This window comes from Notamacropus eugenii, chromosome 4 (genome assembly GCF_028372415.1).
Source record: "Notamacropus eugenii isolate mMacEug1 chromosome 4, mMacEug1.pri_v2, whole genome shotgun sequence".
NCBI classification, from domain to species: Eukaryota; Metazoa; Chordata; class Mammalia; order Diprotodontia; family Macropodidae; genus Notamacropus; species Notamacropus eugenii.
The window spans coordinates 88,436,026-88,463,416 of record NC_092875.1 but is presented as its reverse complement, the minus strand read 5'-3'; the positions used below and the strand labels follow the sequence as shown (position 1 = coordinate 88,463,416).

The 27,391-nt window shown below is 43.8% G+C and overlaps 1 protein-coding gene across 2 annotated transcripts in view; it reads right to left on the bottom strand.

The window, feature by feature from the left end:
* Window positions 1-6,741: 6,741 nt before the first annotated feature.
* Window positions 6,742-27,391, bottom strand: part of GFUS (GDP-L-fucose synthase) — a 31,453-nt gene continuing 10,803 nt past the window's right edge. For both annotated transcript variants that reach the window (XM_072602805.1, XM_072602806.1), the window contains exons 3-11: window positions 21,084-21,198; window positions 17,863-17,991; window positions 17,641-17,714; window positions 11,769-11,902; window positions 11,425-11,489; window positions 10,271-10,337; window positions 9,953-10,032; window positions 8,900-8,999; window positions 6,742-7,216 (exon numbers count right to left, since the gene is read on the bottom strand). In XM_072602805.1, the coding sequence (XP_072458906.1) occupies window positions 7,161-7,216; window positions 8,900-8,999; window positions 9,953-10,032; window positions 10,271-10,337; window positions 11,425-11,489; window positions 11,769-11,902; window positions 17,641-17,714; window positions 17,863-17,991; window positions 21,084-21,198 (820 nt within the window). In that variant the 3' untranslated portion in view covers window positions 6,742-7,160. The remainder of the gene's footprint in view (window positions 7,217-8,899; window positions 9,000-9,952; window positions 10,033-10,270; window positions 10,338-11,424; window positions 11,490-11,768; window positions 11,903-17,640; window positions 17,715-17,862; window positions 17,992-21,083; window positions 21,199-27,391) is intronic.

Below are 27,391 nucleotides of genomic sequence, written 5' to 3'. Positions count from 1 at the left end.
TTGTGGTATATGACTGTGATCGAGTACTGTTGTGCTCTAAGAAATGACAAGCAGGATGGTTTCAGAAAAACCTGGGAAGACTTATATGAATTGGTGCAAAGTGAAGTGAGCAGAACAGGAGAACATTGTACGCAGTTAACAGCAATATTGTAAGGATGATCAATTGTGAAAGACTTAGCTACTCTGATCATGACAAAATTCCAAGAAAATTCCAAAGGATCCATGATGAAAAATGATTCCACCTCCAGAGACAGAACTGATAAACTGAATGCAGAGTGAAGCATATACCCTGGGTTAGCTGACCATGGATCATGGATTTACACTCTAGAGAGGCAGCTTATTCAGGAGTAGGTTAGACTAAATGACTCTGAGGTGGGGCCTGGCTCTCAGATCCTGTGATTCAAGGATCTGGTGCTGCTAGTGTGGGCCTTCCCTCTACCATTTCAGATGTTAGCGGACAGTCAGTATTCATGAGTGACTGTGACTAGGAGACAACAATCCTTCCCCTTACCTCATGACTAACTCTGGTAATAAGCCATACCATTCTGAGCTAGACTGATCCTCTGGTGACAGGTCTGTTGCTGGGCCTGTACTCAAATCCATGTCTGGCTCAAAAGAATCTGGTAGAGATTGTGTACCCCTGACAGAGCCTCACCTCTTGCCTAGATTGTTGCAACAGCCTCTGAATTGGTGTCACTGCCTCAAGTCTCTCCCCAATCTAGTCCATTGCTAGAAAGTGATTTTCTTAAAGCATAGGTCTAACTATGTCACGCCCTTACTCAGTAAACCCTTGTGGCTCCCTAGAATACTTTAACAGATATTGTACATTGCACATTTTTTTAGACTTTTTTCATGTATTGGTTGGTTATGCTAAAAAAATTTCCCCCTTTTGTCTTGAAAATACTATTTGTTATATAGGATGGCTTCTGGGTAAACTATGACAACTTAAAAAAAGAGAGACATTAATAAAAACTTTTTTAAAAGCTCTTTATAATATTTTATGCCATTTTCCAGTCTTCTTATACTTTACCACCCTCATATACTTGAGAACATAAACACGTTGGCCTGCTTACTCTTCTTGACCAAGACAATCCATCTCCCTTTGCCTTGCTTTTTCCCTGTCTGTCCCTCATGCCTGGAATTCTTTGCATCCTCACCTCTGCCCCTTGGCTGCCCCGTCTTTCTTCAAGAATCAGCTTTAAACTCCACCTTCTTCAGGAGATCCTTCCTCCTCCTTACAGTTGTTAAAACTAGAACTCTAATTCTAACCCTAATTTATTCTCTATCCCCAATTGTTTCTGAAGTTACCTCCCAACTACTTTGGATGTTGTACGTTATCAGTTATTTTGGATGTCATTACTTACAATTTGTCAAATGAGATGAGATTTGTATAAAGTGTTTAGGATGGTGCCTGGCACACAGGCATGATACAAATGTTTATTTTTTTTCCCTTCCCTTGTTACAATGTACCTCCAGGGTAAGGACTGTTACTATCTTTCTTTCTCTCCCTAGCCCTCAGCACAGAATCTAACACATAAGAAGCATTTACTAAATGCTTGTTGGTTGACAGTAGAGGTGTAGGGCACCCAGAAAGTGCTTGCAAATGTTTGTTAACTCAAGCATTTATTAAAATGTTAAATTGTGTTAACAAGCAGAGTTGGAGCAAAGGTACTAGCTCTGGGCCACAAAGTCTGGGTAGACATGGACAGGTGAAAAGCTGTGAGGCATTCACTCCAGGCTAGACACTGAACCAGTGGGACATTAGAGAAACAAGGAAAGTTTATATAGGTCCAACAGAAGGTCCTAACCTGTGTTTTGGGCCTTGTCCTTACACGTCATTACTTAGCTCCAGTCTTCCTATGCAGACCTATTGGCAGAACATCTGACCAAGAGGGGAGTGTCCCTGTCCAACTGCCAGGTTCAGTAGGAGAATTGTAGAACCTTCCCTAGCCATACTTACATGGTAAATATGGAACTCTAACTCCAGAGGAATGGGGAAGAAGAGAAGTTACTAGTCTTTCCTCCAGAGAACTCTTTCCGTAAAAAGACCTGAGGTACCCAGGTTCCTCCTTCCATGATAGGTAGACCTCTGGTCAGATACCCTTCTCTGTGGGAACCTCAAGTCAACACAGGTTATCACAGGACCGTCTTCATATCCCTGACTCCCCTGTGCACTCCTAGCTGCCTCATGACAGCCATGGGATGACCGCCAGAGAGAGGGGGTGTGTTCATGTGGTGTGATGGTAAAAGCTCTAGAGAGGCCTGAGTTTCAGTCCCTCCCCTGATATTGTCTATATATGTGCTCCTGGGTGAAGTGCTTAACTTTGGTGAATCAATTTCCCCATCTACAAAGAGGAAATACTTATACTACACCCTTCACAGGGCTATTTTGAAGATCAAATGAGGTAATGTAAAGAAAGCTCTAGTGATATAGACACAGATATAATATATATATACATATATACACATGCATACACGTATATCTATCTTACTCATGTGTTTATCTATATGTATATACTTAGGCATATACACATACATAAACATGATACATGCCATATAGACTACATACTACACAGGATGCACATGAATGCTCTGTGTATGTACACAAATATAAACATGTGCATATGCAAACATATATTTGTAGAAATATAGAAAATGTGTGACACATGTAGCAATATGTACATGCACATAACATGTAAAAGGGACATTTATGTATGTGTGTATATATACCAATACACACAGGTATATTACAGCTGTGGAGTGATGATAATAATACTGGATTTGGGAGTTAGAGCTGGATTCAGATTCTGACTGTACCACTTATTAGCTATGTGACCATGGTCAAGTTGCTTCACTTTTCATGGTCTGTTTGTCACCTGCATAATCCAAGAATTGGGTGAGATGACTTCTGAACTTCCTTCAAGTTCTAACCTCTATGATTTTTAATCAACAAACATGTGTGGAGAAGCAGCAGCACACGGTGGTGGGGAGAGAGCCACCCTTGAAAGGAAAGAGCCCTGACTGCAAGTGCTTCCTCTGACACCCACTGCCTGAGTCACCTCAGCCAAGTCAGCTCAAAGAGCAGAGCAGGTGTCAGCCTGGATTTGCAGAGGGAAAGAAGTCAGCAGGAGCTCACGGAGTGGATGAAATCGCTGGTCACATCCAAAGAAGCCAGTGTTCTCACAGAAGATATGAGCCAGAGCTGCTGAGAGGGTCTGTTTCTCAGGGGCCTTGCCTCTTTACTTATGTGTGTGTGAGAACTTAGGCCTCATGTTTCTCCCTGATGAAATGAGGAAGTTGGACTAGACAGCTCCCAAGGCCTTTCCTTGGGAAAGGTAATGGACTGAGGGGCAGGAGACCTGATTCTGTTCCTGCCACTGATTGTGGGAGACTGGGCAAGTCCCGTCCTTCTTCTGGGCATCAGCTCCCTCCTTTGTAAAATGTAAATGGGGCAGGAACATTCCAGCCTGGGCTCCCTCAGAGTTTGTAGAGAATCACAGAAATACCATGGCCTATTAAGGCAGCATGGGGTACAGAGAGGATATTGGACTTGGTTACAATCCTTGTCCTGGTTCCAGTCCCAACCCTGGCACTTGCCACTGCAGTGTTTCCTTAGTCCAGTGTCTAAGGCAGGGAAACGGCTAAGGAAATGCATTCCCAATTAAGTATTTTCAGCGTAGCAAACCCTATCCCACAGGGGTTTGCCAGTCTGAGAATACTTATTGGGAATGCATTTGGGAGGAGATTGAGGGGGGAGCTTCCTGAGAGAAGAGAGAGATTGAAAAAAGAGGTGTTTTGGCAGAGTGCAGTCTCTGCCTGGGGATTTAGAGGTCAAAAAGTGGAAGAGGGGGAGGGGGACACAGGGGAGGGCAAGGAGAAAGGAGGGAGGAAAGAGAAGGAGGAGGGAGAAGGAAAGGTAGGGAGAATGTTTTTATCAGGAAATCCATCTACCAATAAGTCAGTAGTAGGATGGAAGCCCTGCTCACCACTGTCATCTTACCAAATTACATATCACTGGAATCAGTTTTTAACATCCTAGTATACATGTACAGTATCAGGAAAGCTGCCACTGACTTTACATTGTACCTTGATGATTGGAGATAGAGGAGATGCTTCAGGCACAGACAACCAACACATTCAGGGGTGTGCTGGTCAGTGCTGTGCAACGGGCTTTTGTGGAGGTGAGGCAACACACACACACACACACAACATACTTTGAAGTTTAATTTGTATTATACATATCCCCATTGCTTTTTGAAGTCCAGACGATCAGCAAAACAGTAAATCAAGGCCTGATTTGTAACCGATTTCCAAGTGTGAATGATCAGACTGGAAATTTAAACCTTCTGTTCTTCTGAGTCAGTCAGAGCTGGCATTCGAATATTCCTGACATTCCTCAGCCATGAACAGAAAGCTTACCTACAACTTCAGCTCAGACGAATGCTGACCCGAATAAATCCAAGTTTATTTTCAAGATTTTCGACAGAGATAGCTCTGCCAAGAAATCTTCATGTTCACGGGCTATAGAAGTTAGTAGATATAAAAAAGAGCCCTCCATGTAAAGTAGACTCAGCTCTGAGAAAAGGTCACTAGAGTGGGCCCCCTCCCTCAACTTATTACAGTGCTCAAGATTGCAGAGTGTACACTGGAGCAGAAAGACCAGATTGTCTCCATACCCATTATGGCCCTAGAACCCAGGGAACTGGGGAAACTGGTGAAACATGGACACACATCAGAAATAAGACTTTTCCTATATATAAGGGAGAAGCTGGGAAATCATGTTTTGTTCTGACATGACGATGAACTTCTCTGAGATGTCAGGTGCCACATGACCCTCAAATTGGTGTGACACAACCTATAGACTTGAAGTGAGACAGTTCTCTGGTCCTGTGGAGTCTCAGCTGGCTGTAAAAGAAGTATCTTTCAATAAAAATCATTAGAATATATGTTTGTGCCTGGACTTTCCATTTCTTTGATGCAGCTGTTGGCTTGCCACACAAATCTACCTATCTGAAGAACATTTGATGTTAAGTGGTGGAAAAAGTGGACAGGAGGCTCCCCACATTTCTAAAATTAATTCAAGTCAAAGCCCCTCATATGCTAGAAGAGGAAATCAAGGCCCACACATGGGAGAGGACTTGACCAAGTCAGTTAGAGTTAGAAATTGAATCAAGGTATTTTGACTTCTGACCTAGAGTACTTCTCACTACCATTTTCCTAGACACAGACCTGTCCTGACCTCTAGATGGAATAGACACACCAGGAGGATATGAAGAGTGTATTGGGATGTTCTTTCCTCCCTGGTCTCCTCACTAAATGGGAAATTTATTTGGCTCCTCTCTGCCCTGAAGGTGATCCCCAAGTCCTGTCATTAAAACTTACTAATGGTACCATTTAAGCCTGATTCCTCATGGTTCCCTGTTCAAATTCAGATGATCCTAGGAGAGGTAACACCTTGCAGTTTTGTTGCGATGCTTTAAGGAGATAATCTGAGGAAAATGAGGGGAAGTTATTTATTCACTGGTGAGCCAAAGATGAAGGGGTATGGTTAGAGGGTGTTGTCAGCAGAGCCCTGTCATGTTCCCAGGACTATACCTATGGTGGATAAAGGCTGCTGCTAGATACTGATGGAAGAAGGAGCTCTTGCCTTCAAGAGAGCTCCTTGATATATGTGTTGAGACAGCCCCTTCACAGTGTTCTTTCCCTTATTCTCCTCTCCATGCCTTCTTCCAATCCTGCCCATTTTTAGGGGCCCAATTCAAGCTAGATCCTATAGAAAGTCTTCCTGAACTATTCTGGCCCTGCTGAGTTGATGTTCCTCTATGCAAACCTAAACACAGTTGAGATTGAGGTCTCAAGCTCCTTTTGTCCTTCATCTCTCCCTCTTCCCAGACAGGCCAGTCTTCTTACTATCTCCTCTTACATATTCCTAGCTTCTCTTCTTCCTTACTGTCCCCGAGGTGAGTTCTAGCCCCATCGTTATTACCCCACCCTGACTGCCATGTCCTTTCTGCCTCCATAGACTCTCTCTCCTTATGGACCTGTGGTAATAACGATGGGGCCTTAGCTCTCTTCTAAGTAGCCTGGAATACGGAAATGAATGCAAGATGAAACCACAGTCAAAGGGAGGAGTAATAGAGGCATGTAGTGGGGGATGAGGGGATGGGCACTTTCTCTGCTAGCATCTCTGACTCTTCATCCCACAAATTACAGCCCTCCCTGAACCTCAGATGAGATGTCAGGCCTAATGATATCACATTCCCTATACCACTTTCTCCCTGTCATGGGAAGGGTTTCCACTGGGGAAAACTTGTTCCCAGGGTTAGGAGTCATCAGCACCAGTTCCCCACCCTCACCCCACCCTGCCCCCAACCCAATCAATACTTCTGGTGATGGGTCACCCTTTTTTCCTGAGCAGCAGCACCCAACCAGGGCAGACTGTGCTGTGACACACCCCCAACACTCAAATTGCATTTGCCCCAGGTACCCAAATTCCTTGCCATGGCCATGGTCCTGAAAAACAGGTTAGGAAATGACCAGCCTAATCAACCTCTCTCTGAAGACTTCAGCTTGTCACCAGATCACTTCCTTCTTATATTGTCAATAATACAGCCTAAGATGAAGTTAAATTTTGGGGGCTGCCAAGTCACACTGCTAACTCATGTGAACCTGTCCACTAAAATCTCCCAGACTTGGAATACCTCTCATATTCTGTACACATACAGATTAACACAAGCTGAATCCTCCTCTGAAAATGTATTTTATTTGAATTTCCAGAGAATGATCAGAAAGGATAGGGAACCCAGGTAGTCAGTGATTAAGAGTATAAAGGGGTGTTCAGGTTTCCCAGGCTCTAGGCATGGGAAGTTTTCCCTGAGGGTAGCAAAGGTAGACTTTCAGGAGCCAGCCTGGCAGGAACAGGGAATCCTGTGTCCACCCTGAGGTTGAGCTGTAGTGATCAGGTCAGGAACAGAGACAAAGGCAGGGCCAGATGCTCAACTGAGACTTGGGACTCACTAGGTCTTCCTTAAGTCAGCCTTTATGGGACTGAGGGTCTGGAAGAGCAGGTATCTGAGCATCTACCGGCCAAGCCTCTCCTTCCAGTCCCCACTGTCCTTCTGGGACTTGAATGTTTGTGGCCTCTTCCCTGGGTCCCAGGATCACTTCCTGGCTTGCTCATAGTTGTTTTCAAACCAGGCACATGTCTCCTTCACAGCTAAGGAGTAAATAAAGAGGCTGAGATGAAGGATTAAAGGAGAGTCCTGAGCCAAGTCCAGCACCAAGCCTTATACCTTGGCCCTTTCCCAAAGGCTCTGACTAGGGATGTAAGTGAAAGACTGGACAGGATACCAGGATACCTGACTGGATCCTCGGTCCTCAACTCTGCTAGGAACAGAGATGGATGAGAATCATGGAATGTGCTTCACTGCTTCAAAGCCAACATGGGGGACCAGCTACAATTCTCGACAGGGACTTGGCTCTGCTCTATGGCCTTAGGTAAGCCATGTCCCCAAGTCTTCTCCCTAAGTCTTAGTATATTCTATCAAATAGGAATAAAAATTCCTGCCCTGCTAAAGTCATACAGGCATTAGGAACATCAGGATATAAAAATAAAGAATAGAGAATTTTTTAACAGAGAAGGAAACTAAAGCCCAAAGAGAGAAAGTGACTTGACCAAAGTCATAAAATGAGACAAAGGAATAGCCTGCATTTGAACCCAGGTCTTTGAACCCAGAACTCCAAATCCAGTGCTTTTTCTATTATATTACCTTAGCAAGTACTTTCTGAAAGAATGAAATTAAATTCATCAGAGCTGAAAGGACCTCAGGGTCCAATGAGTTCATTTTACAGAGGAAGAAAGTGAAGCCCAAAGGGCAAGGGACTTGTTGAGAGGCACACAGAGGAAGGGCAGAGGCAGGAGTAGCTGGGTCTTGTAGCTCCTAGGTCTCTGGCTCTCTCATTCCTGCCCCTACCCACTAGCACACATCAGGGGACTCTCATGACTCGAGGAGGCCCAAGCCCTAGGACAAGGAGAGGTGATGAGAGAGGTCTGATCCTTTGATCTCAGAGCTGGAGGGAAGCCCAGAGATCATCAAGTCTAATCCATGCCTGAGAAGCAGTCCCCTTGACAGCTTCCATAACAAGTGTTCATCTAGTTTTTGCTTGAAGAAATGAGAGTTAGGACTTCTAGATTCTTGTTCTTTTCTGTTACTTCCAGGAGCCCTGCTCCCCTGCCCCTCAACAATGCTTGCCTACCTGTCTCAGTACCTTGGTTTCCTTCTTGCCCCATTCCCTTTCTTTAATGTGGGAAACTGAGTGGTATGAGCGGGACTGAGGCTATGTTTAGGGGGTTATGGCATTTTAAAGGATTTTCAAGCAAAGCCCCAAGAGAAATGGTGTTCTGGTTCTCTTAGGCACCCGGAAAGTTTCGTCCACATCAGATACGATTCACACAGTTTTCTCTGACCTTTGAAATGACCCCCACCCTCACTCAGGGTAGTATTTCCCAGAAAGGATTTCCCACCAGATGCCCAATTTAGGCTGGGTAATGGTAACATCTTACATTGCCCTGTCCACACCAGGAAATGTAGCACAGTGGGGAAAAGAGCATTGGGTTTGGAGTCAGAGACATGTTCAAATCCTGACCCTGCCACTTACTTCTGAATGACATTGGCTACAGCACTTACCCTTGCTAGGCATCAGCTGCTATTTTTATAAATGAGGGAATAGACTAAAGGATCTTAAAGTTCCCTTCCAGCCCTGAATTAATGATACCATGCATGACCTCCAGTGATGGGGTGCTCTGCCCCTCCAGAAGCAGCCCATTCTTCTTTCGGATGGGCATGAGTCTGCGAGACCCACAGGAGATTAGCCTGCCCAAGGGAGGGCAGGCCTTTACCTTGTTTGAAGGGCGTGAACTGAAAATCTGGGAGGTAGGTCCTCAACTTCCTATTGCTGGCTGTCTTCTTAAACTGCCCATCGGACTTGGTTGTGTCAAACTATCCGTGGCCTTGGGTCAAGGTCAAAGCCAAACAGGAGGGTTTTGTGAAAGGACAAAGGAGTTACTTGGGAGAACCAGGCTAGAGAAGGGAAGCTGATGTCTGAGCTCCTTCCTCCCACTGTCCCCTGACATCTCAAGTCATACAGACTCCCAGGCCCTCATTCAAGCTCCCCTCAAAGTCCCCCAGCCTGTGTCAAAGGGCCAGCCTGATGGAGCCTCCAGGGTTCCCTTCCTCAGGACTGGTTGGCCCCAGAAAGCCAGGCTTTAGGGCCAGGGGACCAAGCGCTCACATGATCAGCAGCTCACTATATACTCAATGAGTCCTAATCCCACCCTCCCCAACATCCCAGGAACAAAAGGACTGGGTTCTAGCCAGGCTCTAACTTTTGCTCATTGTGTGACATTATCTAGTAACTAAAATAGAAGAGCTGGGGAGGAAGCATCCTGGGTAGGACTGAGGAGGGGGGAGTAGTGAACAGGAGCTCAGGATATGGAGTTGGAGGGGCTGGGGGCCACTCCAAGCTCTGTGACCCTGGACCTTTCTGGGCCTCAGTTTCTCTATCTGTAAAATGAGAGACTCAGACTTGTTACCCTAAATTCTAAAATCCTAAGATTCCTCAGTTGTTCTCTTGTCACTTGTGTGATACACCACCCTCTCCCCAACATCGTGGGCTCTTCTTGCACTCAGCTGACTGTCAGTTAAGTCTCACTAAAGTCCAGCCTAAGAAAGACTCTTGAGGGGTTATTTCTCCTACAGAACTTTTATTAGAAAGACAGCAAAGCTGGAAGAGTTACTTTAGTATCAAACTAGGCTTAGAGAAGGAAACTAAGACCTAGAAAGGGACCTGCCCAAGGTCACACTGTCAATCAGTGGTACAGCTAGCTTTGGAGCTACCATTCTAGGCAGCCTATCTGCATGAGGGGAAGCCCCCCTAACACAGTAAAGGATACAGTCAGCTCCCCTTGGAAGCCCATGGCCTCTGCAATGGTCTCAGCTGCCTCTCTGATTGACACCTCGTCCTCTTCACCCACTGAAAGAAAGTCTTGGATCAAGCCAGCCCAGGTCCAGTCCCTTCCATGCTCTCATCAGTGACCTGCCCCATGTCCTCCTAGAAACTTTAAGAGATCACCCCAACCTATCAAGATTTTCCTCTTTGCCCGCACCCTCCCCGACCCTGGTCCACCAGAGTTCCTGCAGCCTTAGTCTTTACTGTATAAGAATGAGGAGAGGAGGGAAGGGAAAGGAAGGGAGAGGGAGGAATTCCACACCTGACAGGATGATAGGATCCACCTCATTGTATTCTCGAAGGACCCAGAGGAAGAGGCGGGCCAGGTCCTGGAGGCAGTGAGAGAACAAACTCAAGTCATGAAATTACATAATGGGGTCACATTAGGACAGCATTGGGAGGAGGTACACGTTTAGCCTCCAGATGGCACAGCCCTGCCTTGTGGGCCCAGGGAAAGGAGGACCTCTAGGACCAGTGATTCTGTTTCCCTTTGTACTGAGACCAAAGTCACAACAGAGGAACTGGCAGGTGGTTCAGTCAAGGAAGCTCAAGTGCCAAGAAAGGCAGAGGGAGCTTGAGAACAGGAAGTCTAGGAGTTAGTAAAAGATCAGGGATTTAGAACTGAAAGAGACCTTAGAGGTCATCAAGTAAGGGCAGGGCGGTTCCATGTCTTCTCCAAGGTCACAGGCAGTGAAAAGAGCAAGGAAATCCAAGCCACCTGATTCCTGAGTCCACCACTGTCCATTGAGAAGAGACTTGGAGCCAAGGGGACATCCCCTTTTGCAGTCTGGAGAGCAGATGGTCCTGGAGGAAGTCAGCCCAGTTGGATCAAAGCCATCCAAGGCTGTTACAGCCATCTACAACAGCCTTCCTCGGACCAAGCTCAGGTCCCACCTCCTCTGAGGGCTCCATCCATTTGTTTCTGAGCTCATGAAAACCTTTAGTGAGAAGGGTCCTTGGAAGTGACTGAGGCCCATCTCTCCAGGGCCAGTATCTACTTGACAGATTCCCAGTGAGAAGCAACTAACTACTCCTGAGGCAGTCCAATCTTCTGTATGATGACTCCAGTTGTTGGGAAGTATTTCCTTTCATCAAACCAAAACTTCCACCTGTTGTTCTTGCATTGTCCCCACTCATACGCTGGCCTGTGAACTTTGTAACGACTGAGCCCAGGTTTCCTTATTATCCTGACTTACTCTGGCCAGGGATACTTGGGGCCCTCAGCACAGACTGGATGACTCACTGAACACTGGAGGGCTAAGGTCCCCTTTTGGAGCTGAGAGAGGCTCCCAGTCTCATTAGGGTTAGTGACAGTCATGTGTATGTGTGCACACATGCAGACTAGAAAGGATTATATCAGAGAGGAACTTTGACCTCCTTCCTAGAGAGAACTCAGGCATCTGGATGAACACTTACCAAGGAGTAGATGAATTGCCTTCGAGGCTTCCCGGTACCCCACACTGTGAGAGCTGAGCCACTGCCTAATAAAGGGGAAAGGAGGATGGAATAAGGAGAGACCAGACCAACCAGACACTAGGTCTGAGGGGGTCAAATGTGGAGCAGTTGAGTAAGACACACACAAAAAACCTCAGCCTTGAGTTTAGAACCAAACAATCCTCCTGGGGCTAAGCCTAATATAGTGAGGATGGGGGTTGAAGATGGGGTTAGGAGGATGTTTTAAGTTCCAGGACACACACACGTACACACAGAAGACAAAGAGGTGCAAACAGACATAAGCACAAAGATGCAGACAGACTCACGCTTCGCAAGGTAGACTTTGTGGATGAGGCCAGGAAGCACATGGCCGTCTTCAATGTTGAAGTTGTCATGGGGTCCAAAGACGTTGGTGGGGATGACAGCAGTGAAGGTACGGCCATACTGTTGGAAGTAAGCCCTGGGGTGGGAGCGAGGGTGGGGCTGGTTGGGGCTCTCCTTGCAGGGTACCCAGGATTCATCTTTCAGGGCCCAGATTAACCCACCCCCTGCAGAAAGCCCTCCAACTGTTCCCATAGTCAGTGACCTCTGCTTCCTCCTACTTCTCCAGCCTGGGTATAATGTACCACATGGCTAGACCTGGATCCTATCCTGACCCCAGCGTGTGTTCTGTCTCCTGGCTGGGAGGTCCCTGAGGTATATGTTTGGTTTTCTTCTTCCTTCCTCTCAAGTTGGACTGGGCTCCAGACTGAGCACACAGGGACTGTATAAAGGTATTTATATCGTTCAAACAAAGGGCCCCAGCCCGGTCCATCTTTAAGCACCTTAACTACCTGCAGCATGAGGTGAAGCTTTCCTCAAAGGTGTGAGAGTGGGAAAGGATCTTAAAGTCTGAATCACTGAACAGACAAGGAACCTGAGGCCCACAGAAAAGGTGGGGTCTGCTATGGCGTAGTGGTCACAACCTGCATTTGGATATCAAGACTGGATGACTACTTGTTGAGTAGGGTTATATATGGTGAGAATTCCTCTTGTGTATGGGTTAGACCACATGGCCACTGAAGGTCCTTCCAGCTCTCAGATTCCATGAGCTCAATTCCCAGTTCCATCCCTTATACCCAACTGTAGTCAAATCCTCTCCCCTCAATGGGCCCATATCTTCATTCTGTAAGATTGGGATAGTGACATTGGCACTACCCACCTCTCACAGACTTGTTGTGAGAGGATCAAATGAGATTATGAAAAATATTGAAATGTTGGACTATTTTTCCAGTGTACAACTGGTTGTTTAATAAATGTTGGATGAAATGAATTGGAGAGCCTTGGCTGAGGACAATCAACCAGTAATTATTAACATATTAAGAACCTACCATATGCCAGGCACACGTAATGATAATGATGATGATGTTCATGTTTCTAGCTCAATACTGATGCCAACTGAAGGTGAGAGCTTCACATCAGTCATTCAACAAGCATTTATTAGGAGCTAACTATGGGTCAGGAACTGTGCTAAGTGTCAAAGATACTAGGCAACAACAGTCCTTGCTCTCATGGAGCTCATATCCTAATGTCAAGATGTAAATAATGAGGTACATACTACACACACACACACACACACACACACACACACACACACACACACACACACACACACACACACAGAGTAAATGATAGATAACCTTAAAAAAGAAGGCACTGGTGGAAGGAGAAAGAACCCAGAAAAGGCCTTATACATAAGATGGAACTTGAGCAGAGTCTTGAAGGAAATCAGAAAACCAGAGAAGCTAAGAAGAGGGCAGCCTATTCATTCCAGGCATGGGGGGCAGCTAGTACAAAGGTGCAGAGAAGGGAGATAGAGTTGGGATCAAGAAGCAGCAAACAGGCCAGTGTAGCTAGATCACAGATAGGATGGATGGAGGGCAGTAAAGTAGACTGGACAAGTGGAAAAGGACCAGATTGTGAAGCTTTAAATGCCAAACAAGGGACTTCATATCTGAGCCAGATAATAGGGAGGAACCACTGGAATTTTTTCAGTGGGAAGGGATATGATATGATTGGACTTATGCTTTGGAAAAAATCATGTTGATAGCTGAGTGGAAGATGGATTAGAATGGAGAGAGGCTGAGGCAGGGAGAACAGTGGAAGGCTACTGACTAGTGAGAAGTGAGAAGCACCTGATCTAGGATGGTGACTGGATGAGCAGAGAGAAGGAAATGAATACAAGGGGCCGGGAAGGTAGAAATGACAAGATATGGTAACTATAACGAGGCTTCTCTGATGCTTTGTCGTAGCACAATGAGTACCCTGGCTTCTTGGAGGCTCTGCCATAGTGACACGGGGTCTAGGAGGCCCTTTCAAGCCATATATGGATTTCAGTACAGGCTCAGTGACAGACTTGTCACCAGAGGACCAGAGCAGTTAGTAAGTTCTCATGAACTATATTTCTATAGGCCTTGGAGAGATGTTGAGATAAATAATTGAGATCCTATAAAAACTCAGTCCTGTAATAATAACAGTCAATCTTGTAATAATCCAGTAACTGAGATCCTGAAGACAAGATAAAACAATTCTGATGAGGACAGAGGAGTTGTGAAGAAATGTGAATGCAAAGGGAGCCTAGTCACACATTGGGACTTCTAAAAGATACAGGAAACAGACTCAAGAGAGTGAATCCAAATGTTTGGCATGATTCTGAAAGTGTCAGGAATGCAAAAGCGAAGGATGAGAATAATGTGAAGGTAACAAAAGGAGCACAAAAAAGGGCTTTTGGTGTTTTTCTAAAACTATACTGGGGGAAAAAGAGAAGACTCAAAGGAACAGGACTGCTGCGTAGGGTAGATGAAATAACACACCACAGAGAAATCAGAGGGAGCGATCTCCTAGTTTTCTTATTTTCCATCCAGGGAGAGTATCTTGGAACTTGAAAAGTCAGAACAAAAATAGCTAATAAGGAGCTTACGCCCAACTCAAATGGGGAGATATTAAGAGAGCATCTAGCTGTCCTCAATGAATTCAAGTCATTGGGACTGAAAGAAGTGATGGATGTGGTTGCTGAGCAACTGTCAGTGGTCTCTAAAAGATCATGGAGAAGACAGATGCCACAAAGGTAGAGAAGGGAGAATGTCCTAGTTTTCAAAAAAAGAAAGTGAAATCTGCAAATCATTATAAATGACCTTGATTTCTGGAAAAAATTCTAGAATATTCCACGAAAGAGATGGAACACCTAGAAAATGAAACACACAGAGATCCCAAAAATCCAGCTTGGTTCCATTAAGAATGAGTCATGAAAGATTAACCTCATTTATTTTTTAGATAGTTACTAGACTAGGAGATCAGGAGAATGCAAAAGATAAAAGTTGTTTGGATTTTGGCAAAGTCTTTAAAAACTTTTAAAACCTATGCTATCCTTTTGTAGAACATGGAGAGAGACACCAGTAAGTGAATTCAGAACTGTTTGGATGTCATTTTTCAATATTGGCATGTAAGGAGGTCTCTACTGGCATCACCTAAGGATCTGTCCTTAGCTTAAATGACCTGGATAAAAGGCATGGATGGTGTGGCTTATCAAATTTGCTGATGACATAAAAAGTGAGATAATTTAACTATCTGGTATGGCAGGAGCCAAAAAGATATCTACAGGCTAAAATAAGATGAAATTTCATAGGGGAATATGTGAAGTCCTACTTTTGGCTTCATAAATATGAGTAGAAAGAAGTGTTTGAAAGAGATCTTGGACCCAATGAAACAACAATGTGATATAGGAGGCAAAGAAGCTAATGAAATTTTAGGTTGTATTAGCACAGGTCCAGAATTAGGGAACTGAGCCTCTCCTGCTGTGCTCTGGAGTACTGTGTTCAGTTGAGCATGTCATATTTTTGGAAAGAGGACAACCAGGATGACTGAATCCTTGTGATCATGCCAATATGCTGAAAAAATTAGTTAGCAGAGAGAAGAAAAGGCTTCGAGGAGCATGACAGCTGTGTTCAAATACCTGAAAGGCTCTCATCTAGAACAGCTAAATTAACCTTGTTCTGCTTGAACTAGTGGGAAGACATTGCAGCCAAGAAGATTTCGGCCTGATGAAAGTAAAGATTTCCCAATAACTAGAGCTGTCCAAAAGTGAAATGGGCTCATTAGAGTCTTCAAGCAAATGCTGGATGACCAAATACTGATTGTGCTATAGAGGGAATTCTTATGCAGGTACAGACTTAACAAGTTGGCCTTTAAAATCCTTGCCAACTCAGAATCTGATTCTGTAATTCTATAGTCCTAAAGTTTACAAAGTATTTTCCTCATAAGGTGAATAGTACAAGTATTATTGTCTCCATTTTATAGTTGAGGAAATTGAGGCTCAGAGGCAAAGTGACTTACCCAAGGTCACACAGTTAGGAAGTAGCATTTAGGATGAGAACCTAAATCTTCTTCCTTTCAATCCACTACACCACACTGCCTCAAGGAGACAAGAGGACATGATCAAAACTGTAATCCAGCAAACATGCAGTGCAGGAGCTGCCACATGGTTCTCCTGGGTGCATGTCCTAAGAACCCCGACTAAACCATGACCTCTGACTACACACTATACCTCAACCTCACCCTGCACCTTGTCCTGGGCCCATTATTCTGATATCACCTCCCTGGATCCGTTCCCAATCCTTTCCTGGAAACTCTCCCAAAAGAGATGTGAGCAAAAAGGAGGGAGATTCACACTAGTACATTACTGGTGGAACTATGGATCAGTACAATCATTTTGGAAAACGATTTGGAATTATGTAAATAAAGTGACTAAAATGTCTATACCACTTTACCCAGAGATTTCATTATTAGACTTATACTCTAAAGAGGCTATTGATAAGAAGACTCCATATATATCAAAATACTTATAGCAGTATTCTTTCTGACAGCAAAGAACTGGAAATAAGGTAGAGGCACACTGATTGGGAGACAGCTATACAAATTATGGCACATGAATGTAATGAAATGCTACTCTGCTGTAAGAAATGATGAATATAGAGAAGATCCATATGAACTGATGCAGAGTGAAGTAAGCAGAGTCAAGAAAACAATATATATAGAACCATACACATACATACAGAGTCAAAAGCGAATGTTGCAAAATTATAAAGATCAAGCATGCCTTGAAAAAAAAGATATGAGAAGATACCCTGACTTGACCCCTTTGCAGAGATAAAAGGCCCGTCTTGTACACTGCACACATTTTTAGACTTCCTGATATATAGATTATTTATCTCATTTTCCCCTTTTCTTTTTCATTTTTTCCCCTTTAAAAAATACTATTTGTTATATGGGATGGCCCTCTGAGACAGGAGGGGAAACTGGGCAAAAACTATGGTGATATAAAAAACCCAACACATCAATAAAACTCATTATAAGAAATAAAGCTCTTCACAGACTAGTCCCTTTCACTCTATCTTTCCAGTCTTCTTATGCATTACTCCCACTCCACCACAGTTCTGTCATCCTAGTCTTCTGGCGAGTCCTCATATACAACACTCCACTCCCATCTCCACACCTCTGCACTGGCTGTCCTGCGTGCCTGGCATGCCCTCACTTTCATCTTGGATTCTTAGTCTCTGGCTCGCTTCAAGGCTCAGCTGAAATGCCACTGTCTGCAGAAAGTCTTTCTAGGTCTCTCCAGACACTAGTGCCTTACACTCTAAGTTATTCCCCTTTTATTCTGCACGTATCTTGTATATACCTATTTATGTACACATTCTCTCCTAAATTAGAACTCCTTGAAGGTAGCGACTTTGCTGCTGTATCTCCAGCATGTGTCAAAGAGCCTGACACTTAGATACTTAATAAATAGGTTATATAAATATAAATAAAAACTTATAGGTACTTAATAGATGCTTGATTGGTTGATTATATATGTACATTTGTCTCTCCCAAATGAATGTAATCTTAATGAGAGAAGGGTTTACTCCGTTTCTAAAATAAAGTATTTGTAAAGAACTTAGCACAGTGCCTAGCACATAGTAAAAGCTACATAAATGCAAGCTATTATTATAATAATTACACTGTTATCGTTTTTTGTATGCTCAGTGCTTAATACAGTAGGTGCTTAATAAATGTTTGTTGATTGATTGGTTGGAGAGTAGGGCCTGTAAGACTCGAAGTGTGTGTGACAAGACAGTTGCCTGGGGCTTTCGGCACTGTTGCCTCCCAACCACCCCAGACCTGTTTTGCACGTCGATCATGCGCTTAGCATAGGAGTAGCCGAAGTTGCTGTTGTGTGGGGGTCCGTTGTGAATCTGAGTGTAGGGACAGGAAAGGGGAGAGAAAGAGAGAGAAAGAGATCCTTGAGGCCCAAAGGTACTGGGGGGCCCACACTTCCACTTGTCCCTTCTACCCAGTTCTCTCCCCTCCCTCCATCAGGCAATCGAGGGCAAGGGTCCTTACCATGGTCTCATCAATGGGATAGGTGGTCTTGTCAGGGAAGATACAGGTGGAGAGGCAGGAGATCACCTTCTGGGTGCCCACTTCATAGGCTGAGTGCAGGACATTGTCATTGATCTGAATGTTCTTCCTCTGGAGAGGTGACAGACAAAACATGACCTCCCCACTCAGTCAGTGATCTATAATCTTCCTTTCCCCCTCCTTTCCAATTCGTTGCCAATTCCTTTTCAATTGACCTCCAAAGATCTCTCCCATATGTCCTCTCTTCTCCACTCTGTCACCACTCTACAGTCTAGTTTAAGAGGCCATTACTGCATTCAAGTGGAGTATTTTAAGTCTTCTAACTTGTCCTCTTGGATCAAGTCTCTCTCCCTATAACCCATCCTTCACAGGCTACCCAAGTAATTTTAAGGTATAGGTCTGACTGTGTCACTCACCTGCCCAAAAATCTTCATTGACTCTAGGACACAATTCAAACTCCTTATCCTTGCCTTTATGGGTTCTATAATCTGGTTGCCAGTCACCTCCCTAACCCTGCCTCTCACTTCTCCCCTTCATGGACCACAAAGCCCCCTTCTCATCCACAAGAGTCTCAACTTCTAATTTAGGACCCCTAGGTTATATGATTTCAAATTAAATGGGACTTTAGAAACAATTTCCTCCCCACTACCACCATATAAAGCCCTCAGTCAATATGTATTAAATGGATGTATTGAATTCTGGTCCCGAACACAGTGCCCTGTTAGGAAGAGAAGCAGGAAAAGTCAGAGGAGAGTGCAGAGCTGAGCATACGGCTCTAGTCCTGTTCTGCCTCCAGCTCACTAAGTAACTGTGAACATCTTTTCCCTCTCTGGGCCTCAGTTTCCTCCTTTGTTTAGACTAGATGATTACTAAGGCTCCTCTCAGCCCTGACAGTCACCATTCTAAACTCCCTCCCAGCCTTGCCATTCTATGATTTTGAATCAAAAGCCTATGATTCACTTGTAAAATTCCCCTGCACAAATACATGCTAAGACTTGTAGTGATGAATGTGATAGTTTGGAGGGCCCACTCCTTAAGCAGAAAGGTATTCTGAATTGAAAAGAGAAAGGAAAAGATGGCTGATTTCTGCTTAGAAAGTTCAGCTCAAATTCTGGTTTGAGCCTTTATAAGTTGGGCAGCAAAAGGGTGCTAGGCCAAGGTCTTATGTCCAGCTCTGTCAGTCTTGTTATATGACCTCAAACTAGTTGCTTTCTTTGCACCTGAGTTCCTTCTTCAGTAAAATGAGGAATTTGGACAGATCTCTAGAATACAAGAGAAGAAAAGGCTTCGAAGAGCATGACAACTGTGTTCAAATACCTGAAAGGCTCTCATCTAGAAGAGCTAACCTTGTTCTGCTTGAACTAGTGGGAAGACATTGTAGCCAAGAAGATTCTGGCTTGATGAAAGTAAAGATTTCCCAATAACTAGAGTTGTTCGAAAGTGAAATGGGCTCATTAGAGTCTTCAAGCAAAGGCTGGATGACCAAATACTGATTGTGCCATAGAGAGAATTCTTGTTCAGGGACAGGCTTAACAAGTTGGCCTTTAAAATCCTTGCCAACTCAGAATCTGATTCCATAAATCTATTATTACTGTCTCCATTTTATGGTTGAGGGAATTGAGGCTCAGAGGCAAAGTGACTTACCCAAGGTCACACAGTTAGGAAGTAGCAGAGTCAGGATTAGAACCCAAGTCTTCTCCCTTTCAATACACTATACCACACTGCCTCAAGGAGGCAAGAAGAGAAGATCAAACTGCAGCCCAGAAAACATGCAGATCATGGGGTCTGTGACTTCAGTCATTTATAGATATAAATATCTATATATGATTTTATATATATCTGTATATACATACATATAAATATGTATAAAGAGAGATTATACATCTCTCTGTGTGTATAGTATTTCAATAGAACTTGTTTCCTTTGTAATCCTCTTAATTTTATTTTATGCATTTAAAAACAGTGTTATGAACTAGGAGAACAATTCATACAATAACAACATGGTAAAGACTTTAAAAATTTAAAAAGAATTAGGAGCTCTGATCAACATAATGACCAACCACAACTGCAGATGACTGAGAGGTGAAGGACTCAGAGTACAGAGTGAGATGTATATTTTTTTGGACATGACCAAAATGGAAATGATTTTGCTTGATTATTCATGTTTATAACAGGGGTTTTGTTTTGTTTTTTTTTTTCATTCTCATTTGGGAGGGAGGGTCAGTTGGGGTGGGGAGAGAAGGCAAATTTTTGTTGATTGAAAAAAATATGTAATTTTAAAAACCAACAATATTATTTTGAGAAGGGGGTCTACAGTTTCACCAGACTGTCAAAGAGGCCCATAACATGAAAAAGTTAAGAACCCCTAGCTTAGAGGCTCTCTCTGGTCCTTTCTAACCCTGACATTCTCAGCTCTGATTCGATATTTGTATCTCCCCATTTTTGCAGAACTCTGATGTTTACAAAGTGTTTTGCTCACAATGGCCCTTTGAAGGAAATAATGCAGGTATCATTATTCCTATTTTAAACATTATATCCCTATTTTAAATATGGAAATATGGACTTCAGAGTGGGGAGTACCTTCTACAAGGTTATAAAGGTATCAAATTGCAATTGAACTTCAACCCAGGCCAAATCCAAGTAGGACTGAGAGGCTGGCTGGCCTAGGGAGTGTAACTGGGCAGAGGAGGTGGGGAAGAGCTGAGGTTTGGGGCACTACTGGTGCTCAGGGATCATGGCCTAGGCAGAAGCCTAACCCAAACTGCTGCTTGAACCAATCTGGTATATGCCTAATAAATGCTGGTTGAATGGAACTGCATCCTCCATGTTGGTCTTTGTGCACATCCTCCATGTGCATAAACACATACTCACACATACATGTTGTTAGGGCATAAAACCTTAAAAAATATACCAGTCTCCCCAGCTGTTCAATGAACCCCTAAATCTCTGGTTCTGTCATGTTTCTCTCTCCCAGCTTCCAGGAACCCTGGACACTCAGTTGGTCCTTAGGAATGGCTTAATGCTTGTATAATTCTCCACAGGAATGAGTCCTACCACTGGGTACCCTTCCTCTTGAGAAGTTCCAGGGCAGCACCTCAGAAAATTGGGAGAGAAGGAGGAAGAGGAAGTGCCTTGAAGGGAGAAGAAATAACTTTCCTGGGTCTTCCCCATTTCCAAGCTCCACAGGCAGAAGCCTTCCTTACCCAGAAGTCCAGGTTATACTTGATATTCCGGAAGAGGCCACCCACCATGGCTGCCAAGTGGATGACATGTGTAGGCCGGTGCTTCTCAAACAGGGCTCGGGTCTGGGCTGTGTCCCTGGCAGGGGGAGAAGCAAATCACACCCTGACTCAACAGACATTTATATTATGTGCATACTATGTGCAGAGCAGAAGGAGTTATGAATCATACAGTAAAAAATGTACATGCACGTTAACTTAGCTGTTGGTATTCCAAATGTAAGGCTCTTATGCAATGATCAAGGAACAGACATACTATTCCTTAAGGATGGGAACTGAAATATATCAATCCTGATGATTTTGCTATAAACAAATCTAGAAGGCAGAAGAAAGTTGCAGATAAATGGAAAGATGGCTCACAAGTGGACACTGAACATGTAACTCTGGACAGTTAACTTCAGTTTCCTCATCTATAAAATGAGTAATTTGGACTCAATGGCCTCTAAGGTCTCCTTGAGTCATAAACCTATGATCTTAAGAAAATTATGGGAAGAGCTGGTTTTATCATGTGCCATAAAGCAACAAAGAACATAATTTTATCATCTTGTACTGTATTGTTTGATGATAAATATTTGCAAAGGAACCATCATGAAAATAATTATAAACTTATGCTCCAAGATTGGTGGCAGAAGACAAAGAGAAATTCTAGGAAGAACCTGAAAAGACCTTCCAAAAAAATTCAATATATAACTTGTGGATGGTAAAAAACAGATATCCAGAAAAAGGAAAGAAATAAAACAAACAAACAAAAAACCTTGCAGACTAACAGAAACCATGTCTACATATCCCAAATCCTTTCTTCAAGAGAAGAATCAAGAAGGTTCTGAATATGACAAAGCAGCTGAGAGGCACAATATTGTCAGACTTGGAGTCAGGGGGACCTCAGTTCAAATCCTGCCTCAGACACTTATTTAGCTCTGTGACTCTGAACAAATCACATTACCTTCCTTGGACTTAGTTTTCCCTTCTTTAAAATGGGAATAATAGCACTTACAGGGTTGTGAGGATCAAACAAGATTGTATACAGAAATAGATAGCTACAGGGATATATAGTATAGATATAGATACAGATACAGATATATACACACTGCTATATAAATGCTAGCTATTATTGTATGTGTGTTCGTCCTTCATTGCCAAAGAAGACCATGTCATCAGAGAAATAATGACATGACTTGCACGTGACTTTGTTTTGAATGAGGGAGGGTTGCTAGCTATTATTATGACAAGCACCAAAGAGGGACAGAGAAAGCACCAAATAACAATTAAGGTAATTATATGTCAACTTATTTTAATGAAATAGGTTTATGAAATGATTTATCAGTCATTCCGAATGCTGAGGGACTGAGTCATAAGGTATGTGAAACACAAGAAGATTTCGTGGAAAAAAAATCCCAGCCCTTATTAGTACTGAAAAAAAAGGGCAACTGAAAAGAGGATGTCATTAATTCCATGTGCATTCAAGACCAACAGAACTTGATGCCTGGAATGCTTTCCCTACTGTCTGGTCTCTAGTTCTGTACTCTTGTTATTGCATAAGCATGTGTCTACATTAAAAAATTTTGGAGGGGGGGCGGAGCCAAGATGGCGGAGTAGAAAGACGCACATACACATAGCTCCAAACCCACAACCCATAGAACATCTACAAAGAAGTAATTCACGGAGAATTCTGCACCCAGAGGCCACAGAACATTGCAGTGAGAGAGATTTCTGTTCCAGAGAGACCTGCAAACCTCTCGCAAAAGGTCCTTCGCACCGCGGACTGGGCGCCGGGACTGGGAGCTGAGTACAGCCCTGCCGCGGCCACGGCACCGAGAGGAAAAGATCCGAGCAGGCTTCAGGGACGGGATCTCCAGCGGCCACGTGGGTCCCTCCACCCACAGGTGACAGGGGTCGGTGAGAGGGTCTCTTTGGCAGGTCGAGAGGGGAGTGGGGTGCCCCCATAACTCGGGCCCCATCGGGAGGCAACAGCGGAGGCGGGAGCAGACCACGGCTCCCCAAGCAGGCAGGAGCCTGGATCCATTGTTGAAGGTCTCTGCATAAACCCCCTGAGGGAACTGAGCCCATGAGGCAGCCCTGCCCCCCACCTGAGCACCTGAACTTAATCTCACACTGAATAGCAGCCCTGCCCCCGCCCAAAGCACTGAGGCTGGAAGCAGCATTTGAATCTCAGACCCCAAGCGTGGGCTGGGAGGATCCGGAGGCGAGGTGGGTGTGAGGAGAATATTCAGAGCTCAAGTCACTGGCTGGGAAAATGCCCAGAAAAGGGAAAAAAACCAAGACTATGGAGGGTTACTTTCTTGGTGAGCAGGTTTCTCCTCCCCTCTCTTCTGATGAGGAAGAGCAGTGCTCACCATCAGGGGAAGACATGGAAGTCAGTGCTTCTACATCCCAGCCCACTCAATGGGATCAGTTCTGGGAAAAGGTCTTAAAGAGCCCAAACAATTTTCAAAATCATGATAGAGAGGTGGAGGAAAAACTGGGAAGAGTAATAAAAGACTTGCAAGCAAAGTATGAACAACAAATCAGCACCCTGCTAAAGGAGACCCAAAAAAATGCGGAAGAAAATAACACCCTGAAAAATAGGCTAACTCAATTGGCAAAGGAGGTTCAAGAAGCCAATGGGGAGAAGAATGCTTTCAAAAGCAGAATTAGCCAAATGGAAAAGGAGATTCAAAAGCTCACTGAAGAAAATAATTCTTTCAAAATTAGAATGGAACAGATGGAGGCTAATGACTTTATGAGAAACCAAGAAATCACAAAACAAAACCAAAAGAATGAAAAAATGGAAGATAATGTGAAATATCTCATTGGAAAAACAACTGACCTGGAGAATAAATTCAGGAGAGACAATTTAAAAATTATGGGCCTACCTGAAAGCCATGATCAAAAAAAGAGCCTAGACATCATCTTTCATGAAATTATCAAGGAAAACTGCCCTGAGATTCTAGAACCAGGGGGCAAAATAAATACTGAAAGAATCTACCAATCACCTCCTGAAAGAGATCCAAAAAGAGAAACTCCTAGGAACACTGTGGCCAAATTCCAGAGTTCCCAGATCAAGGAGAAAATATTGCAAGCAGCTAGAAAGAAACAATTCAAGTATTATGGAAATAAAATCAGGATAACACAAGATCTAGCAGCTTCCACATTAAGGGATTGAAGGGCATGGAATAGGATATTCCAGAAGTCAAAGGAACTAGGACTAAAACCAAGAATCACCTACCCAGCAAAACTGAATATAATACTTCAGGGGAAAAATTGGTCTTTCAACGAAATAGAGGACTTTCAAGCATTCTTGATGAAAAGACCAGAGCTTATTTGACTTTCAAACACAAGAATGAAGAGAAGCATGAAAAAGTAAATAGCAAAGAGAAGTCATAAGGGACTTTACAAAAGTTGAACTGTTCACATTCCTACATGGAAAGACAATATTTGTAACTCTTGAAACTATTCAGCATCTGGGTACAGGGTGGGATAACACACACACACACACACACACACACACACACACACACACAGAGAGAGCACAGAGTGAATTGAAGAGGATGGGATCATATCTTAAAAAAATGAAATCAAGCAGTGAGAGAGAAATATATTGGGAGGAGAAAGGGAGAAATGGAATGGGGCAAATTATCGCTCATAAAAGAGGCAAGCACAAGACTTTTTAGTGAAGGGAAAAAGAGGGGAGGTGAGAGAAAAACATGAAGTTTACTCTCATCACATTCCACTAAAGGAAGGAATAAAATGCACAGTCATTTTGGTATGAAAACCTATTTTACAATACAGGAAAGTGGGGGATAAGGGGATAAGCGGGGGGGGGGGGGATGATGGAAGGGAGGGCACGGGGAGGAGGGAGCAATTTGAGGTCAACACTCATGGGGAGGGACAGGATCAAAAGAGAGAACAGAAGTAATGGGGGACAGGATAGGATGGAGGGAAATATAATTAGTTCTTACACAACACTACTATTATGGAAGTCATTTGCAAAACTACACAGATCTGGCCTATATTGAATTGCTTGCCTTCCAAAGGGAAGGGGTGGGGAGGGAGGGAGGGCAGATTGGCAGACAGGGGCAATTAGAACGCTCGGTGTTTTGGGGTGGGGGGAGGGGACAAAAGGGGAGAAAATGTGGAACCCAAAATTTTGTGAAAATGAATGTTAAAAGTTAAATAAATTAATAAAAAAAAATTTGGAATTGCAAATAACAGCCTTCCGCCCTGAACCTAAAGGCTGGCATTGCTTGCTAGAAAATGTACACATGCATATATAGCTAAGTTGGTAAACTGAGTCCTTTTCCCCTTTAATATTGTGGTTTCCTATCTGACCTCCCATCCCTATCTAGGTCAGACTCCGAAGGAAAAGCTGTAAATTCTAAAGACTGTATTGCTCTTCCTTAAGAAGTAAGCCTAAAGATCATTTTCATTGGCTTTAGGCAAGCTGGTTAACAGCCCAGACAACAAAAAACTCCTTAGCATTCGGTAGCTTTTCTTTTCACTGATGCAACTTACTGAAATTTCACTATTTTGCCTTATATCTCTAAATTGTTGAAAAGTTTTCTTATTGTTTCTAAAACTGTGATAATGCTCAGTTCAGTGGTTGCACCATTTTCTCCGTGGTTTCCCCTAGCTCTTACAGATAGTGGATTTCCACATCTTAATTAGAGATAAGAAGGCTGAGCCATCTGATTCAGTTCTCACCACCCAATTCTGCCAATCACTGCCCTAGAATCCCAGGGAACCAAGAAACTGAAACACCCTTAATATGCTTCAGAAAGGTTTAGGAGCCATGTTGGGAGGGAGGGTTTAGGCTGCTTCCTAGCCCCCTCCCCAGTCATTTAGGATTCTTAGACTAGAGGATAACAGAAGTGCTCATGTTGATGCTTCTAACCTCAGCAGATATGAGCCAGAGAGCTGGTAGAAAGCTAGTTTTGGTGTTTCAATATTTCCAGAGGTTCCTGGGGGAGGGTATTTAGAGAAGCACTACCTTTTCCCTTATCAATTCCTTTACCCATCTGGCCAATCTGTGACTGTAAACTTCTTGGGTAGCAGGTGGAGCTCCAACTCAAGACAGATCTGAGGAGTACCTCATCTTCTCTCTGACCTAAGACCTCCACTGGTTAAAAAGAATAATTTTCAATAAACTTCACTATCAGATTTCTAAGTTTTATACATGTGGCCTGTTTCTCTCCTGGGTATGTGGATGTAAGGAGGATTTTGTTATCCTTTTTAGAGTGCAGTTTCTCAGGATCCATGACTATGGATCTAACTCCCAGAATAGCCCCAAGGATCCTAGATAGTAATTCCCAGAAATATAGTGACAGACACATGGACTCCCATCAAGGCTTGGGGAGAATCTGTGTTTGCCTCAACTGGCCCCCACTGAGGCTTAGCAGATTCTGTAGGAGTTGTAGCTGGCCCCTGTGAGAAGGGTGATTAAGGAATGCTGTAGGAGGTGGTTCTCCCATTATCAGCAACTCCCTCTAGAGAAGACTAGACTAAAGTAAGATTATTAAGCCCTCCAAAGCTGTCTTCCTGTCTGACCAGATCAAGAGTGAATCTGTTAGAGGCTGAAGTCCAAAAACTTCAGTGCCTCCGTGTGTTATCTGTGAAACAATTGGCGACAAGGGATGTGAGCAGACTAAAAGCAAGGAGAAGATGGGGTTTAGTGGGACTGGAATTGTTGTGTTATTTTTTGTAGTGATGGTTCTATGGAGCCTTTCCTAGGGATGGGAGGATGGAATATTGACCCCTTCCCAAGAGTGGGAAGATGTGCCCCCTACCTCTACAGGCTTTAAGAAAGTTCTGCTGAAAACTGTGGGTATCCTTGTTAAGAAGGGAGCTAGAAAGGCTAGGGAAATGCTGTGGGAGACTCAGACTGACTTAGACCCAAAGGTGTGGCAGAGTCACTGTGCAGCTGCAGAAGTGGCAGTGTCCCAGACCAGCTCAGACTCGGTGGCAGAAGCAGTGATGGTGGAGCAGGCAGTCAGCCGTAACCTGAGAGAAACCAAGTGAGGAGCAGCAGCAGAAGCGGGAGCAGTTTTCCTAGGGCCTAGAGCAGGGCCCCTGGGAGAGAAACCCTTTTTCCGTCTTCCTACCTCATCAGCACTCCTGAGGAGACTAGTGGGAGCAGAGGCTGTAGGAGGAACACATGACAGAGGAAGGTGGGGGAGCCAAATAGGCAATTCAGTTTCTTGTGTTATAGTTTGGATAAAGTTAACCATTGTGAGAAAACATACTGACAAACTATTGTCAGTGAAAGCCCAGTTATG